Source organism: Neodiprion virginianus, chromosome 3, assembly GCF_021901495.1.
Source record: "Neodiprion virginianus isolate iyNeoVirg1 chromosome 3, iyNeoVirg1.1, whole genome shotgun sequence".
Lineage (NCBI taxonomy): Eukaryota > Metazoa > Arthropoda > Insecta > Hymenoptera > Diprionidae > Neodiprion > Neodiprion virginianus.
In genome coordinates, this window is record NC_060879.1 from 33,207,465 (window position 1) to 33,222,146 (window position 14,682).

At 38.8% G+C, this 14,682-nt stretch overlaps 1 protein-coding gene across 6 annotated transcripts in view; it reads right to left on the bottom strand.

Moving 5' to 3' along the window:
* The window catches only part of LOC124301046 (vanin-like protein 1), a 32,161-nt gene extending 17,500 nt beyond the window's left edge, over positions 1-14,661 (bottom strand). For 2 of the 6 annotated variants that reach the window (XM_046755690.1, XM_046755691.1), the window contains exons 1-12: positions 12,865-13,205; positions 12,215-12,290; positions 11,942-12,079; positions 11,484-11,636; positions 3,566-3,650; positions 3,267-3,433; positions 2,527-2,702; positions 2,275-2,407; positions 1,811-1,849; positions 1,405-1,452; positions 474-663; positions 81-400 (exon numbers count right to left, since the gene is read on the bottom strand). In XM_046755690.1, coding sequence (XP_046611646.1) covers positions 81-400; positions 474-663; positions 1,405-1,452; positions 1,811-1,849; positions 2,275-2,407; positions 2,527-2,702; positions 3,267-3,433; positions 3,566-3,650; positions 11,484-11,636; positions 11,942-12,079; positions 12,215-12,280 — 1,515 coding nt within the window. In that variant the 5' untranslated portion in view covers positions 12,281-12,290; positions 12,865-13,205. Of the gene's footprint in view, positions 1-80; positions 401-473; positions 664-1,404; positions 1,453-1,810; positions 1,850-2,274; positions 2,408-2,526; positions 2,703-3,266; positions 3,434-3,565; positions 3,651-6,566; positions 6,619-9,338; positions 11,326-11,483; positions 11,637-11,941; positions 12,080-12,214; positions 12,291-12,864; positions 13,206-13,897; positions 14,008-14,104; positions 14,161-14,585 lie in introns of those variants that run through there. The other 4 variants (XM_046755689.1, XR_006907385.1, XM_046755702.1 and 1 more) reach the window with 4 other exon arrangements.
* Positions 14,662-14,682: the final 21 nt, after the last annotated feature.

Below are 14,682 nucleotides of genomic sequence, written 5' to 3' on the forward strand. Positions count from 1 at the left end.
TTCGCGAGATCCTCTCTGTACTTCGGACAACACGTGAAGTATGTACGACGACTGGTCTTTAGGTTTACAAATAATCTTACCCTGCAGCCACAAGCAAGCCTCAAATAATTTCGAAAATTTTCCATTTTATCCATGAACGACAGCGAACCCTTGGTATAAACCAACAAAATTCCCTTCGATGCTCCGTCATCACTCTGTTCCGGAGCTCTTTGCGACTTTCCGTTGTGTCTTTCTTTATTGAGCTTATCTACAGCTATCAAATAGTTGTACTGCCTGATCCAATAAAGTAGTATTCCTACTAAAATGGCACCCAGTGCGACGTAGGGAAGAATAGTCGCAACAAGTTCGAGGGAATAAGGGCTATCTTCTGTGGGCTGGTAATTGCAGGCACGTGGAGGAGCTGCAAATAAATCATGTAAATTCATTAATTAATTCGTTTTATTATAAAAAGTTGGCACATTTGAATTACGTACTGAAGCGGAACACTTCGTCAGAGATAAAAGGTTGCCAAAGATAATAGTCCACTGTTTTATTTTGAAATTTGCATTGACCAATGACCGTGTAAATGGACACGTAATAACTACGATTAGAATTGCATTCGCTTTCTTCTTCCCGTGTAACATCCACTATCCATTCTGAATGATTCAGACGTATATATTGTTTCTATAACAAGAAGATTTATGTAATTAGAAACAGGTTGTGCGGTACGTATATTTCCAAGGTGTGGAACTGAGTTTCGGTCTATTTTATACAAAGCACACTTTCATTTCACTTGGATATACCGGAAGTTGCTTTTCCGCACTTATTAAGATTGATGAATTCGTTTATCTCAGAAGGTCAAGATTCAATTCTTCACCTATATTTTGGTGGATGTGGATATTATAGCTGCATCGTCCAACTAATCTTGCATCATCGTTGATATTCTAGTAATCGAAACCAAATTTAATTTTTCGAAAGTGCAAATATGTGAGTTGAGGAATTCACACCTACTAAAATTCGAGGTGTGGAGTGCTCCGCACCTAATATAATGGTTTCGCCGCGAATGATTAGAAGAAAATATTGTGCAGTAAACCTTAAGGGAGAGCAGAGGCAACTGCGCTCAGAATCGGCCATGGCTCACCGGTAATCTCTCTCTTAGATACTTGATGCAAACATTTTCTTGATCTTAAGGTCGAAAATTCAACGGGCTTATTATTTCAGCACAACAAAGATCAAGTTTTGATTTTTGATCATTATTATTTCACACAAGCAATCGAGATTAGTTTTCCTTGCTGCTTCCAAAACGTATTTCATAGCCTTTGTACAATTAAACAAACCTAACGAACTCATGAGTTCGTTTGGATTTGGACTCAAATTTGAGTTTTCAGATACTATGATCGAATTTCAGAAAAACGCAAAGCTTACCGCTTGAAGTTTCGAGGACTGCTCACGAAGCGTACAGTTAGTCCATTCCTGAAACACAATAAATCTTTGCTTCAATATCTTGTATTGTCTTGTACAAGATCATATATCGGATTATAAAAAAAATTAAGGAAAATTGGCCAAATTACATACTGACAAATAGTGCCCTATACAGTCGGACCTCGATTGTCCGGACAGCTTTGAACCGGATTCCACAGAATCGAGGTTCCCGCAGAACCGATGCTGGCGGTACCTCAAAGCCCTTTCCATCGATCGAGGTTCGACTGTAGTGTTGTACACAGTACAGTTGAATTTAAGGGTATCGAAGCCGTAATTTTGTCACTTTTAATTTTTATGTTCAGAATTAATTGTATCGATATAGAAAATTTAAATGTCAAGCAACACTTACGTCTCCCAAAACTGTATCTTCACAGTAGTCCCACGTGTCCTGAAAAGAATTGAGAAAACGTCAGTTCAGAGGCCCGCTAGATCGCAATATAGTTATTTCCGTAGCACGCGCGCATGAAATAGAGATTACTTGACGAGTGCAAAGTACCTCACACGAGTCAAAAAGTCCCTATTTGCGCACATGCCACAAAATCTATCTTCCGTAAAAGCTTTAGGGCAGTCGTGTGTTGACGGAGGTAGCGCATAAAAAATATTCTACCTACGTATACCTACATAAATTGAATCTTTAAAAAAGTGTTTTTAGCATCAATATTGACGGAGCAAGAAAATTATAACGTGGAAGTGCAATCATGTATGTATAATTGCCAATTGGTAATAACCGTGGGCCGTTGAAACAAAACAAGATATAGAATATATCGTATTAATCGAATATTCGCAAATAAAGTAAATCTAATGCTGTATTACCCTATAAAACTGTTCCTCCATGTGAGGCGAGTAGCATTCCTTTCCGGTTCTGCTTCCGTTATGGCTTATCACGCATAATGCTAGCGTGCGGCACAATGTCGGTACCGTCACACGAATGTTTACACTTTCTTTCCTGAAAACAGTAATGCAAGAACTGCCTTGTTATACGGCTGATTCAGCCATGCGCAAATTTTCACAGCAGATACTTAATATGGTCGAGTTATGGAATGAAATTGTACGTTAGGAACTCACGTCGTGTCACCAGGGGGATAGTACTCTAGTTGGCATTTCGGGTGAGGATCGATGTGAGGATTGGACGTATTGTAAAATTGACCGCCGTATAACCAATTGGTGCCGTTTTCATCCGTTACATTGAAATAATAACAACCAGTAATTGGTTTTGGGATGGTCATTAGCTTTTCGGCATTCTGAAAACAACAACGCATCTGTATAATGCTTGGTCGGAATATGACACATGTGTCGATTTTCAAAATTGTAAATAATTTGACTTTATGCTGACTTAAGACATAACAACGTAACTGATCTAATCTCAATCCAAAAATGTACTGCGCTCGATGATGTTTATTCAGAAAGTCTGCATCGTAGAGGATATAGAGGAATTATTGGCAGGAAATTTTTTGCGTGCCGCTGCAAAAAATTCTTAGCGCATACACTTTGTCACAGAAGATTGAATTTTTGTTTCAGAATACATACTATCATCATTTTAATCCGGTTGAAAGAAATTTTTCATCTGATCTTTTCTAGTCGTTTTAAGAACAAAAAACTCAGTACGATCAAAATTCCGCCCGACTACCCCCATAAAACGAAGAATTGAAAATAGCCCTGAATTTGATAGAATTACTAAGTTTACGATTGCTTGATCTTGCATACATTTGTCGAAATATGGTGTATACGAAGCCTTCTGTCTTACAGTCAACCTGCGGAAGTTTACTAAAATTTGGCTCTCTGTCACGTGGTCGGAAGTTAATTACCTTTGACGCTTTGTATGCAGTACTGGATCGTTGATAATAATTTTGATTATATAGAAAAAGATTCTCAGCATCTTCGAGGGTCTTAGGACAGTAGGCGTTGTCAGTCGGTTTGATAAGTGCTGTTATCCAAACATCTTTCGGTCCATTTACGAACGTCGCACGAATCTCTGTGAAACAAAGTATGCCAGAACACGTCATATCACCGAACGAACCGAACGTTTTTAATGAAGATCGATTGATCTTTACTTACTTAGATCAACCAGATAAATTTCGAGCAATTTTATTCCTAAGAATCTCACCGTTTGCGTTTTTGTCATAAACTACTGTCATCTTGCCAGGTCCTATAGTGTCATTTTCTGTCGATTTCCACTCTGCAGGGAACTCCTGGAAATCGTAAAGAGTATTTAAAGTGTATATTTTTTTCTTTAATTCGCGAACTGCTCCACCAATGAATGAAAGCTCCGTTATGTTTAACAACCTGCGGAAAAATAGTTTTAGTGTATGTTGATGTTTTATGTCGAGTTACGGATGGATACCTTCTTACTGTCTGGAATTTTAGACTCTGATCTAAAATAGTCCTGCTGAGCTTTGCGCTCTGGGTTCACAATATATAGCAGAAGATCACCTCTGATAGCAAGCCTGACAATTGTTGGAATCTATTTGTTAACTGTAAAAGCATTTCCGTTATCTAGGTCAGAAATTCAAACTAATTGTCGAAAAGGCGATGGTACAATAATTTCAACGCTTTGGACCGAATCGTCAGTTAAAGTCGCAGGTGACATTTTGCTGATTTCGAAATTCGCTTGTCACCCTAGTGACAGAATTTTCATTCTTCACCAGAATCACGTTTCGGCAGTTTGGTAAAGTTGATCTTTCAATTATGAATAAATGCAATTGTTGTGCCATATTCTCTTTCCAAATTGAGAATCAGAGCTGTCTCGATATCGTAGAAATTGGGATATACTTAACTCAGTACCTTGAAAAGTTGTTGCAAAATTAAAAACGATACATTTCGCTCGTCTGCTTTTGCCTCGCGAAGCAAGTTCCACGAAATATTTTCCGGCGTTTGACGTCAAATCACTATCGAGAAATGATTTCGTGTATCCAAGAGTCGTCGAATTTTATGGATTGTAAATAAAGGTCTGGGCGATAAACATACAGATATGCTTTCTTTGAACGACGAAAGGCCTCTGACGATATGTTGGTGACTCAATCATTTATGAAAATAGGGAAAACAATATCAAATGTGGATCGTTCGTGATTACTTAAATAAATTATTAACACAGATGTCGACGAAAAAATGTAATCCTCGATACGAAATGGGATCTTATAATTTTTCTTGTTAAATTACAACACGAATCTATAAGTTCGGGATGTGCTCTGTTGATGACTGAAAAAAAATGGTGACAAGTCACCGTATAAGGCTATGTGCGTACCGAAGCAAGAACTTCCAACATAAATTTCATGGTTATGGAATCTTTCGTCTTACAGGCCAATGTGGTTGTTATCATTTCCGCTTCGTACACATATAGTTTGTGGCTGGTCTCAGACTCCGGACGAGAGTTTATCTATATCGCAAATTCTCCCGCAAGTGATGTTTCTTTCACAAATATAACGAACGCTTTCAAAAATGCAAATTGAAAGCAAAGTACGAGTACTACGATTAATCTTACAATGAAATACATGCATTGGCTCAGTTAGACCGCAATCACATAAAAACACTTGAAATTTTACCTCATTTCACACGAAATTATATCCGCCAAGTACCAGTCGCTCAAAATTTTTTATTCCCGAACTTATTCGTTAGTCTAAAATTTTGATCCCATGGCATGTTTTGCAAAGAGAAAATCCGGATTGCGGGGTAAAATATTGCGTGGGGCTAATCTGTGTGAAATTAGTGCATCTTCGCGGTTTTAAGTGGGTGCGACGTGAGCCGTGTTTCAATCTTTACAAGTCGTTCATACGTACGTATTCCCGCTGACATTGATCTTTCATCAGCACGGCAGAAACGTGCCAAATGCAAAGGGTGAATACAATAATTTTGAGGCCGCACATTTCGACAAGAATCTCAGGATTGCATTGTACGTGTCACGTGCGTCGATGAAGAAGACGAGTTGTTCGCTGGCGCTGAATATTGGCGGGAGATCGCTCCATTTATCAGATTATCTGTGACATGATATCGAGGTGGCAATTAGAACCTGTAGCACGAGTTACTCGGATAACAACAAGTTCAGTATTTTCAGTGATTTACGTACGGACATTGCAAGTGTCGCGATTCGGGAAAGTATATGCATTTGTGTAACGTGATTAAGAATTCTATTCCCGCAAGATTCAGCGATACGGAATCGTGAAAAATGTACGAGGATCGAAAACACGCGAGCAAGGGTCGAGCAAAAATGAATCGTAAGTTAACGGTCAATAGATTATGGGTGAAAGACGTTATACGAACATTTCTGTAAAGAAAATATGTAAATACTAGCAGAGAAAAACCTCGGTAATGCGTGCTTATTGCCAATTCACATCGCCCGCGTTACTTTTCGGATGCGCCGGTTGACGCGTGTACGGAGTGAAAAATAAAATTATTCGTGAAATGAAGAACGCGTCGCAGAAATCTTGCGGAGAAAAGCCAACCATGTAATTTTGAAACTTGAATTACCCTGGAAAGTCTACGCACACTACCGAAGTTACAGGTTTAGTCGCGACTGAGTGGATTTTCGACGTTCGTTTCGTAGCCTTTATAGTGCCCCCACCTAGAGAAGTATTAAGTTTATCAAGTTTCTCACTGACACTAAACCGACGACGCGGAATAATATTTCGAACAGGAGCGCGGAATAATATTTCCTCCAATCGTAGAAGGAAGTTAATTTTCAGGGCTCGCTGTTTTTCTGCTTTTTTTGATTTGCCGGACTGGCCCAGAAATTTGATTAGATCAGCAGCAGCGGTCAACCAGTTACTCACCAATCAGGGAGAAGCGTTTTCGCATCTGTGATAAAGGAACGGAATTCCCAATGTTCTGTACAAATCACACCGAAAACAATTCTACCGATACGATTTTCCTACTCTAGCTTTTTATTGATAAGCAGCGTTTTTAATTTTGATTTCATGTACCAAAGTGTATTCAAGTTAAAATACCTGTTTCACTAAAAGCACTAAAATTCCTGGACCAGCGATTCAATTTATACATCGAAGCACATTACGAGACATTATGTGTCAACTCGAAACGAAAACGCGGTTGCAAATGCAACCGTTTTCAATAAATTCGTAAATAAATAATAAATCGTTGAAGTAATCAAACCTAACCACGAATGAAGTCTGTATAACAATTTGGTCAGTCATTTTTAACTAATAAATTTCACGGTCGTGCAAGAAACTCGCTTCAATTCGTTTCGATTCGAATTTTTTGGAATTCGATACAAGCATTTTTGGGCTAGATCAATCACATCTTTATTCTCTGTATGTTGCGAAAAACGCGGAAACAAGTCGAAAAACGTGATTTGGAGAGTTAAATATCGGAAGAATTCAATCGGAGTAGTATTAAAACATACGGAATTCTTTGTACAAAATAATTAATCACGTAAACAAAATTCGAGGCCACCCCTGCAGCCAAGTCGATTCTGCTATGATTTAAAATTTTTCTGTTTTTCCTGCTTCACTTGCTGTTCGAGCACGTCGCGTCCCCACAAAAACCAATTTCAAGAACCCGGCTGAGAATAAAAATGTGATTGATCCAGCCCAAAAATGCTTGAATCGAATTCCAAAAAATTCAACAAAAAGGTAACGTAACTGTCAACATTTTCTGAGAATTTACGATTTTTTAGCTGATAATTAGGGCAGCGGTAAAAAAAAGATGAAAAATCACGAAAAATCAATGCTTTTCTTATGGGAAAAAGTAAGGCTTCCTAAATATGGAGGGAAAATTTTATAAAAATTCTGAATTTTTTTTTTGAATTATTACGAACCAATTTGGATGGTAAGACCATTAAAATTCGATTTTGCGCTTCTTAAGGACAGGTCTAATATATATATATATATATAATAATAATAGTGCCAAACTGCAAATGGTTGCGGAGTCTGCTGTTATACCGCGAGTACAAGAACTAGGACTCAACACAAGGATAGCGTCGTGGTTTATTTAGCTATGATTTACCTTAAGTTAAGCATGAAATATTTGAGCTATTGTTGTTTTTTCACTCGTCGCACATTTTTATGTGAAGTATGTAATTCCTAGAAAAAAGTCAAAGTTTAAGGATATAAGTTTTCTAAACGAATAACAGTTATTGATTGGAAAATATGTTATTTTGGCCGCAAACTAGAATGTCTTATATACAGGTATACTTTTTGCAGTGAAAGCAGTAACCATCAAAGTTCATTCCGAATCAGGCATATTATGATACGTGAATTAGGTATAATTTCTCTTTGGAATATGTAATCCTAGCAAGAGTTTCCTCGTTGAAAAACGTGTTCGGTGTTGCAACTCATCTCTTATCGCGGGCTGACAGGCGGAAACGTACTTTTACCCTAGCACTGCGTCAGTAGGATTTAGGTCAAAACGCGTGGAAACTCCGAATACATTCCTCAATAAGGAAACTCGGTTAAGTTACTTGTTATGTCTCCGTCATTTTGAAGTTTTACCCACCCGCAATTCATGTTTGTTGCTTTTCAAGTATCCTACATGGCATAAAATCACGAAAGTAACGGATTTGCCACCGTTGTCGTTATATTGTTGAATTTCTCATTTGTATTAAAATGATTGAATTCGAATTATTTATATTACTTAGTTATAACGTTACAACAACAATGTACGTTGAAATTAAGTTATGTAATATATTTTTTTCACAGAGAACCTAAGAATCGTCCTTAAGTTCTCAATCTATTAACAACAATAGCTATAATATAAGGCAAAGTAGTATTGAACGTTTTAAAACCTTTTGTAAACTGAATCCGGAGGATATTAAATGACACCTTCAATTTTTCTTGGCAACACAGTATTGTTGCCATTACTAATTTATTTCATAGTTTTGCTGCAACTTTATGCATCATTTCAGTGAACGCAGCCATACTCGATTTAATTAGTTTTCGACGAAACGTAACAAATAGCGCTAGTGGGCAACCATGTGAGATACTTTGGAGTAAACATCATTTCGGGAACGGTCATTTCGGAAACATTCCCTGACATGACACGTGTTCGGCGTACATTCATTAAACTCATTACATAGTTTTGTTTATACATTTTTTTTCCATTTTCATTGGAAGTAAAAACGCACCATTAAAACGTTATTTGTACATGGCTGTGTACTACCGGTATAATTATAAGATACAACATAAGAACTTATCGTAAGTATCTACTCAATAAGTGAAAACGTTGATTTGTTCTGTAGAATTCGAGAAGTTGATTTAAGTTGAAGTTTGATAAATTTTTTTATCTATACACGCGCGTTTATTAATTCGATAAATCCATGACTGCATATATTTCGTCATTTCGGGAACATGAATATTTCGTAAATGCCCGATCATATACGGGAACGCAGCCAGGAACGAATTATTCATCGAAAATAATAGATTTTCTTACCAAACATGTTGAAAAATTATAATTATATGGTCATTTCGTTGCACATAAGAGTAATTAACTATTGAATATACATATACAATGAATTGTTATGCTGGAAATCCGTATTTTTATGTTAGATATGACTAGTCTTTGCTATAGAGTTGAAATATACTCCATAATTGATATGTTTTTCAGTTTCAAATATTTAAGACACAGGTCCTCCTGACATATGTCTTTTATAATAAAATAATCATTCTATTTAATAACCAAGTAGCAATCTCTTTTTGTAAAACGTCCCCGGAATGACGGTATCTCCTCACGTGTTATCTGTAAAGCTCCTTATTAACGTAATTTTAAATTCCTAACATGCTTCTTTTGAATATTGGTAACAGACGCATCTAGCAATGGTCCGATCAAATTTTAAAGAAGACGGCCTTAAAAATATTTACATCTAAATTCGAAGTCGAAATTTTCCGCCTTCGCGGTTTTAAGTCATATATACGTTGAAAAGTTCACAGGAAACCTCATCAACATCACGTTTATTATCATACCCTTAAAAAAATATTAGATAAATTATGTGAATAACAACATGTAAAAGAAGAGTGTTACAAAATGTTTTCCCATCTAGAGGTGCCACTCACTCGATTTTAACGACGTTCAACACGTTTGTAACTGATTATGTGAGGTATGAATGCAGAATAATTTTAGAAATACGCTGCTGTTATGAGAATATCATAATTTTCATAACACGAATGAACGGTTATTACCTTTAATACGTATTCTGAACGGGGTTCGTTTTTCATTTAACTATAATACTACGAACGATACGACGCACCGACTGACGATTTAAATACTGGCATGGTCTCACGCAAGTAAGTAATTGTAAGTGTGTGCAAAATAAACTTTTATAAGCTGTTCAAGTGAATACTTGTTTACGAAATTGATGCCTATAAATAATCAAATCTTTGATTGAATAACGAATATCTGTGAATGTTCTCAGAATCTTCCTCCTTCGCGTTATGTAACATTTGAATGATTTGCTTTAACGAAAAAGTAACCTTTAGCATGACTTTACCGAACACGGATTCATGCAGCTATATATACTTGTATACTAACCGCAGATATTCGGTCTTTTTTTTTCTAAAGAACTTGCTTTCCTGATGGTGTTTATAGATAGCTCCTAACGAATAAAGTTTCAATTACTGCCAAAAATACGCTCGTCGTGAAAGAGAATCGCAAAAGTTGGACCGCAGACGAAGCAACGTTGGCAGAACTAACGGCCAGCTCATCAGCGGAGAAGTTTCTACCGTAAATAGCAAAAGTGTACAAGTTGCTTGACTGTATCGTTAGATTGTAGGTGATATTGGTTAAAGAAGATCCTGAAATATTGACTCTATTATATGTGAAGTCGCTGGCATTTAGAGGAAGAATATCCGTGGTCAACGAGTTGGGCATTTGCATGGTGGTGGAGTTTTTGGAAAAGTTTCCGGACACAAAGACGCTGTTGAAGACGGTTGGCTGCACGACGGTTTCCGTCGCGTTGAACCTCAGCCCGCAACTGGCCAGGGTGTCGTTAGTGCAAGCGATGACACTGCAGGTCTGTATTCCGGCGGTGGTGGTACCAGCGAAGGATCTAACTCCGTTGAAAACGGCGGTTCTATACCTGTAATAATTGACGCTTGAATTGACACTAGACGCGCTGAAAGTTCTGTTCACATAGAAGGAACAGCAAAGCTCTCGGTCGCAGAGTTCGAGCCAAGTGGTCGTCGTGCCGTTGGTCAGCGGCAAAACGCTCGTTGCGTAAGGCGCCAAGGTATCCTGGTAAAAGGCGTTCTGGGAAACGGTCGTGATATTCGCCACAGTCGTAATTTCCGTGCTGCTGAACTCGTAGGTCAGCGGATAAGTCGTGGAGACGACGTTGCTTCGGACTCCGTCGATCACCTTTGGCACCCTTGCCACTAAAAGAGCGTTCTTCGCGCTCTCCGACAAAAGGGTGACCAATTTACCGCTGGTTCCAGCGTGAATCCCACTGCCCCCGTTGCTGGTTGTTGGATTGTTGTAGCCCGATGCCAGGAGGTTCACGTTGTTGGCGTAAGACCAAGCTGACTGGGTCTGAATCGAAGTTAGGTAAGGTAATTCTGAGAACCACCGTGCGGGGAAAATGATGTCGGTGACGTTATGGTCGTCGACGAGCGATAGAGCCGGGGTCTTGTAGAGGATGTCGTTGCAAATTATCAATCCGAACGTGACGTTGAAGTCCGTGGTGAACGTCACGTTTTCCGGACTCGACGTTACATTTATGCCAGGTTCGGCGAACAGGTTGAACTTCCTGTACCTCGAGACAATGCCTCCGGTTCGGTTGAACACCACGTTCGTGTTGTAGAAGAAGTAACCGTCGCTGGGACAAGGCCGAGACGTTGTTCCCGTGCTGGTGCAATTCTCCTTCTCGATCACGTTCACGACCACGTAAATCGAGTACTGCTTCGCAGCGCACGATATCAACTTCAAAGCCTGGACAAATATCAATTCAGCATTTCGAATATCTACGTCTGTACTGACGAAGGTTGCTTTTAGGCACGATTGCAAAATTCCGCCCCAATTATGGCCAGCAATTCGAACATCGTAACTCGCCTATAACTACGGTGGGTGTACAAAACTAAGATACGAACCTCTATTACGACCGTCGATGCGTTATCGCAGGGAATATCCAATCCGGCATCTGGTACTACGGAACCGAATGAAGGGTACAAAGTTCTATTCGTGTCGGAGTAGGTCATACCAGTCGTTAATGAGTCCTCCGGGAATACAAGGATGTCCGCGTTCTGAAAGTGTTCATCGCAAGATGTATGTGACATCAGGCACGTAACGAGTTTATTACTTTCATCGGTAATGACTAGGCGGTTTCGTTTATCCGCAGTTAATAATGGCACCTCAAACAAACAACCGCAGGTCAGTTCCGCGAAAGGAATATCAATAAACGTGAAACACGATACCCCTGCATTGTTTACTGCTGAAATTTAATCTGTTATAATTCAGATTCATTCCACGCCAAGGAATCAAAACACTGCATCAAAATTGTTCGCAGAATCTTTCGAGGTCTGCATAGTTGCCTTTTAAAAATACTCACGTAACCCCAGGCGGTTTTGATGATTGTAACGTAGTTGTTGGCATTGGCCGTCGCGATCGTTGTTCCGTTAGTTCCATTTGTTACCGGGTAATATTCGGCGACGGCACCTATGTAAGAAATTGTATCTGCAGCGGAGACCTGCGGAGCATATAGAAAACAACAATTAGCTATGCGTGATCAAACTGTTGATTTTTTTAATGAAAAATCTGTTGTCGTCATTCCCGAAAGATACGACTTTGTGAATCAGCCAGTCTGCAGCTGATTGATACGCACCTCGAATGTCAATTGGGCCAAAACCGTCAGCCCCAGAACGGCAATCGATAAGTTCAGAGACCGCATGATTCTTTATCTGGAAATAAAAATCCGTGTATTATTACGAATCTCTCCAGATTGAGAATTTTTTCCTGCTCTGCAGATCGCGTCATCGTTTACGGTGGAGATTCCGAGACGATTTCCATTACATGTGACTAAACCTGAGGATAAAGTCCTTTTTCACACAAGGGGATAAAAATTTCGTTCGAAAAATTACATGCAGTTAATTCTCGGAAGCTGAATTCACTGAAAAGAAGTCGCATGTTTGGCGACGAGAGACTAATAATAAGTAAGCAAGTCACAATGACTGATGACGTAAAATGAGGTGAGAGAATCAGATGGCGTGGTATACAGAGTAAAGACTTCGAGCATAAATATTTAATTAATTACTTCTAGCGCGGCATTGATTTTAGACATGCACTCATCGCAATTATTCTTGCACCAACAACATGTATTTCATTACGATGATTCTATCCAGTAACTTCAATGTCAGAGTTGCAAAATTAGTATTTGATACATGAAATGTTTTGACGTGAACATTTCACTCGATGATGATTTAAAATTTTACCCGAACTATGCGGAATACTTAAAAATGACTACTCGGTACGAACGGTAAAGTCTTGAAGGCGTATCCTTGGACAATCGTTCTCCACAATCGCAGTCACTTTTCTCAACTGACGTGTCACTTTAGCAATATACATATAGCGATATGCGTATGACTTGTCCTATTTGCGAGGCAATCATACGGCAGACTGAGCATCAGATCTGCACCCAACAGCGTTGGCTTACTGAATTGCTGCAACACTTTCGTGTGGCTTGAATTGGCGATATAAAAATGTATGCGATAGTTGTCGAACAGGTATTGCGACGATGGGTGGGCTAGCAAGGCGTCGGCAAGCGCTTGTATTTACAAGTATTTGCAGTATGACGAAAGGCAAATGTTTTCGGTGACTGAAGATGAATACCTCCCGTGACCAATCTGATAACTGCAGTCAAGACCGACGTCTTTGAAGTCTAGCGAATAATTATCGGAGCGGCGTTTATGCCGGTTCTCACTTATCGAACAATTACGGAGGAACGAATCGATGGTAATAGAAATCACGTACAGGTACGATCCAATAGTTACGAGCGAACGGGATTCGACGATTTTAAACTTACAATTAATTGAAACGGATCGTTGACGGTGGACTGAAGCTAAAACTCGGGAAAGGAGTGGTTTTATATTATCGACTTATCATTTACCATCACGTTTTATGGTACAATGTGTATTTACGAATTACCTGCACGTATAACGTATGACTGTGCGAATGCGCAATACCTATACCCATGTTAGTAAGACGCACACACGCTTGCGCGATGAATCATTTCCTCCATACGCCGGTATATATCTAAATTGCACATATGTCATGCAATTTTCGGACTAATCGATAAATACGATCGGTGAATGATTGATGAATCGGCAAATGACATTTCCTCAGAATTTGTTTAAATTTGTAAACGACGATTCTTGAGTGACGTTCGTTCAATGTTGATTGTACATAGTTTTCCCTGTGGGTATTTCCAAATTGTATAGGTTACGCTCAGGTCAAGCGGCAATAAGTAAGAAATATGTTATAATTTGTTAGGGTTATTATAATTATGTACAAGATTAACTGCCAATAAACAAAGTATATCGAGTGTGTTAGCTTGGTGTATTTTTATCCTTGGTCAATGAATTCCATGAGTACCCATGCCTCGGGAATTACCCCAAATATCTGCGTAACAAGATAAATGAGGCATGTAGAAAAACAACAAGTCTACGTATATAATACATGCTTATATACTTATATACATAATACAGAGACGGCTTACAGCAAACTATTCATTTTGCAAAGTCTGACTGATGCAAAAGTGTTGGTTGGCCGCCTCTGAAAATAACTCTGGGTTTCAAACTCCACCTAATCTCAATCAACGCGTCGTTTCCATTGTGGTTGTTGATGGTTTTTAAACTTGACTTCGACACTCCTACAATGAATTGTTGCCGCGTGATCTTACCGGTGTATATTAACCGCGATAAAAAAAACCACACCTTTGTATGCAGTAACTAGATTCAATTTGTTTTTCTTATCATTTGTAAAAAAAGAACGTACTACACTATTCTAGTTTTACGGCCGCCAACCGGCTGAGATAAACCGCGAGCATGAGGTCAACAGCATTATACTTATCTGCTTGATGTATCACGCCGTTCTACGGACCGTGCAGAATAATCAATAATCATTGGAATTTGGAGCAGTTCAGTTGAATTGTCATACGTTGATTTAACTTTTTATTATTATAATCGTAGTTGGATTACCTCATTTACAGATACAGTCACTGTGCAAAGTCTAGTTTGCGTTTGATACAAAGACGACTTGAACCAAAGGTAAAGCGACACGCCATTTCATCACACC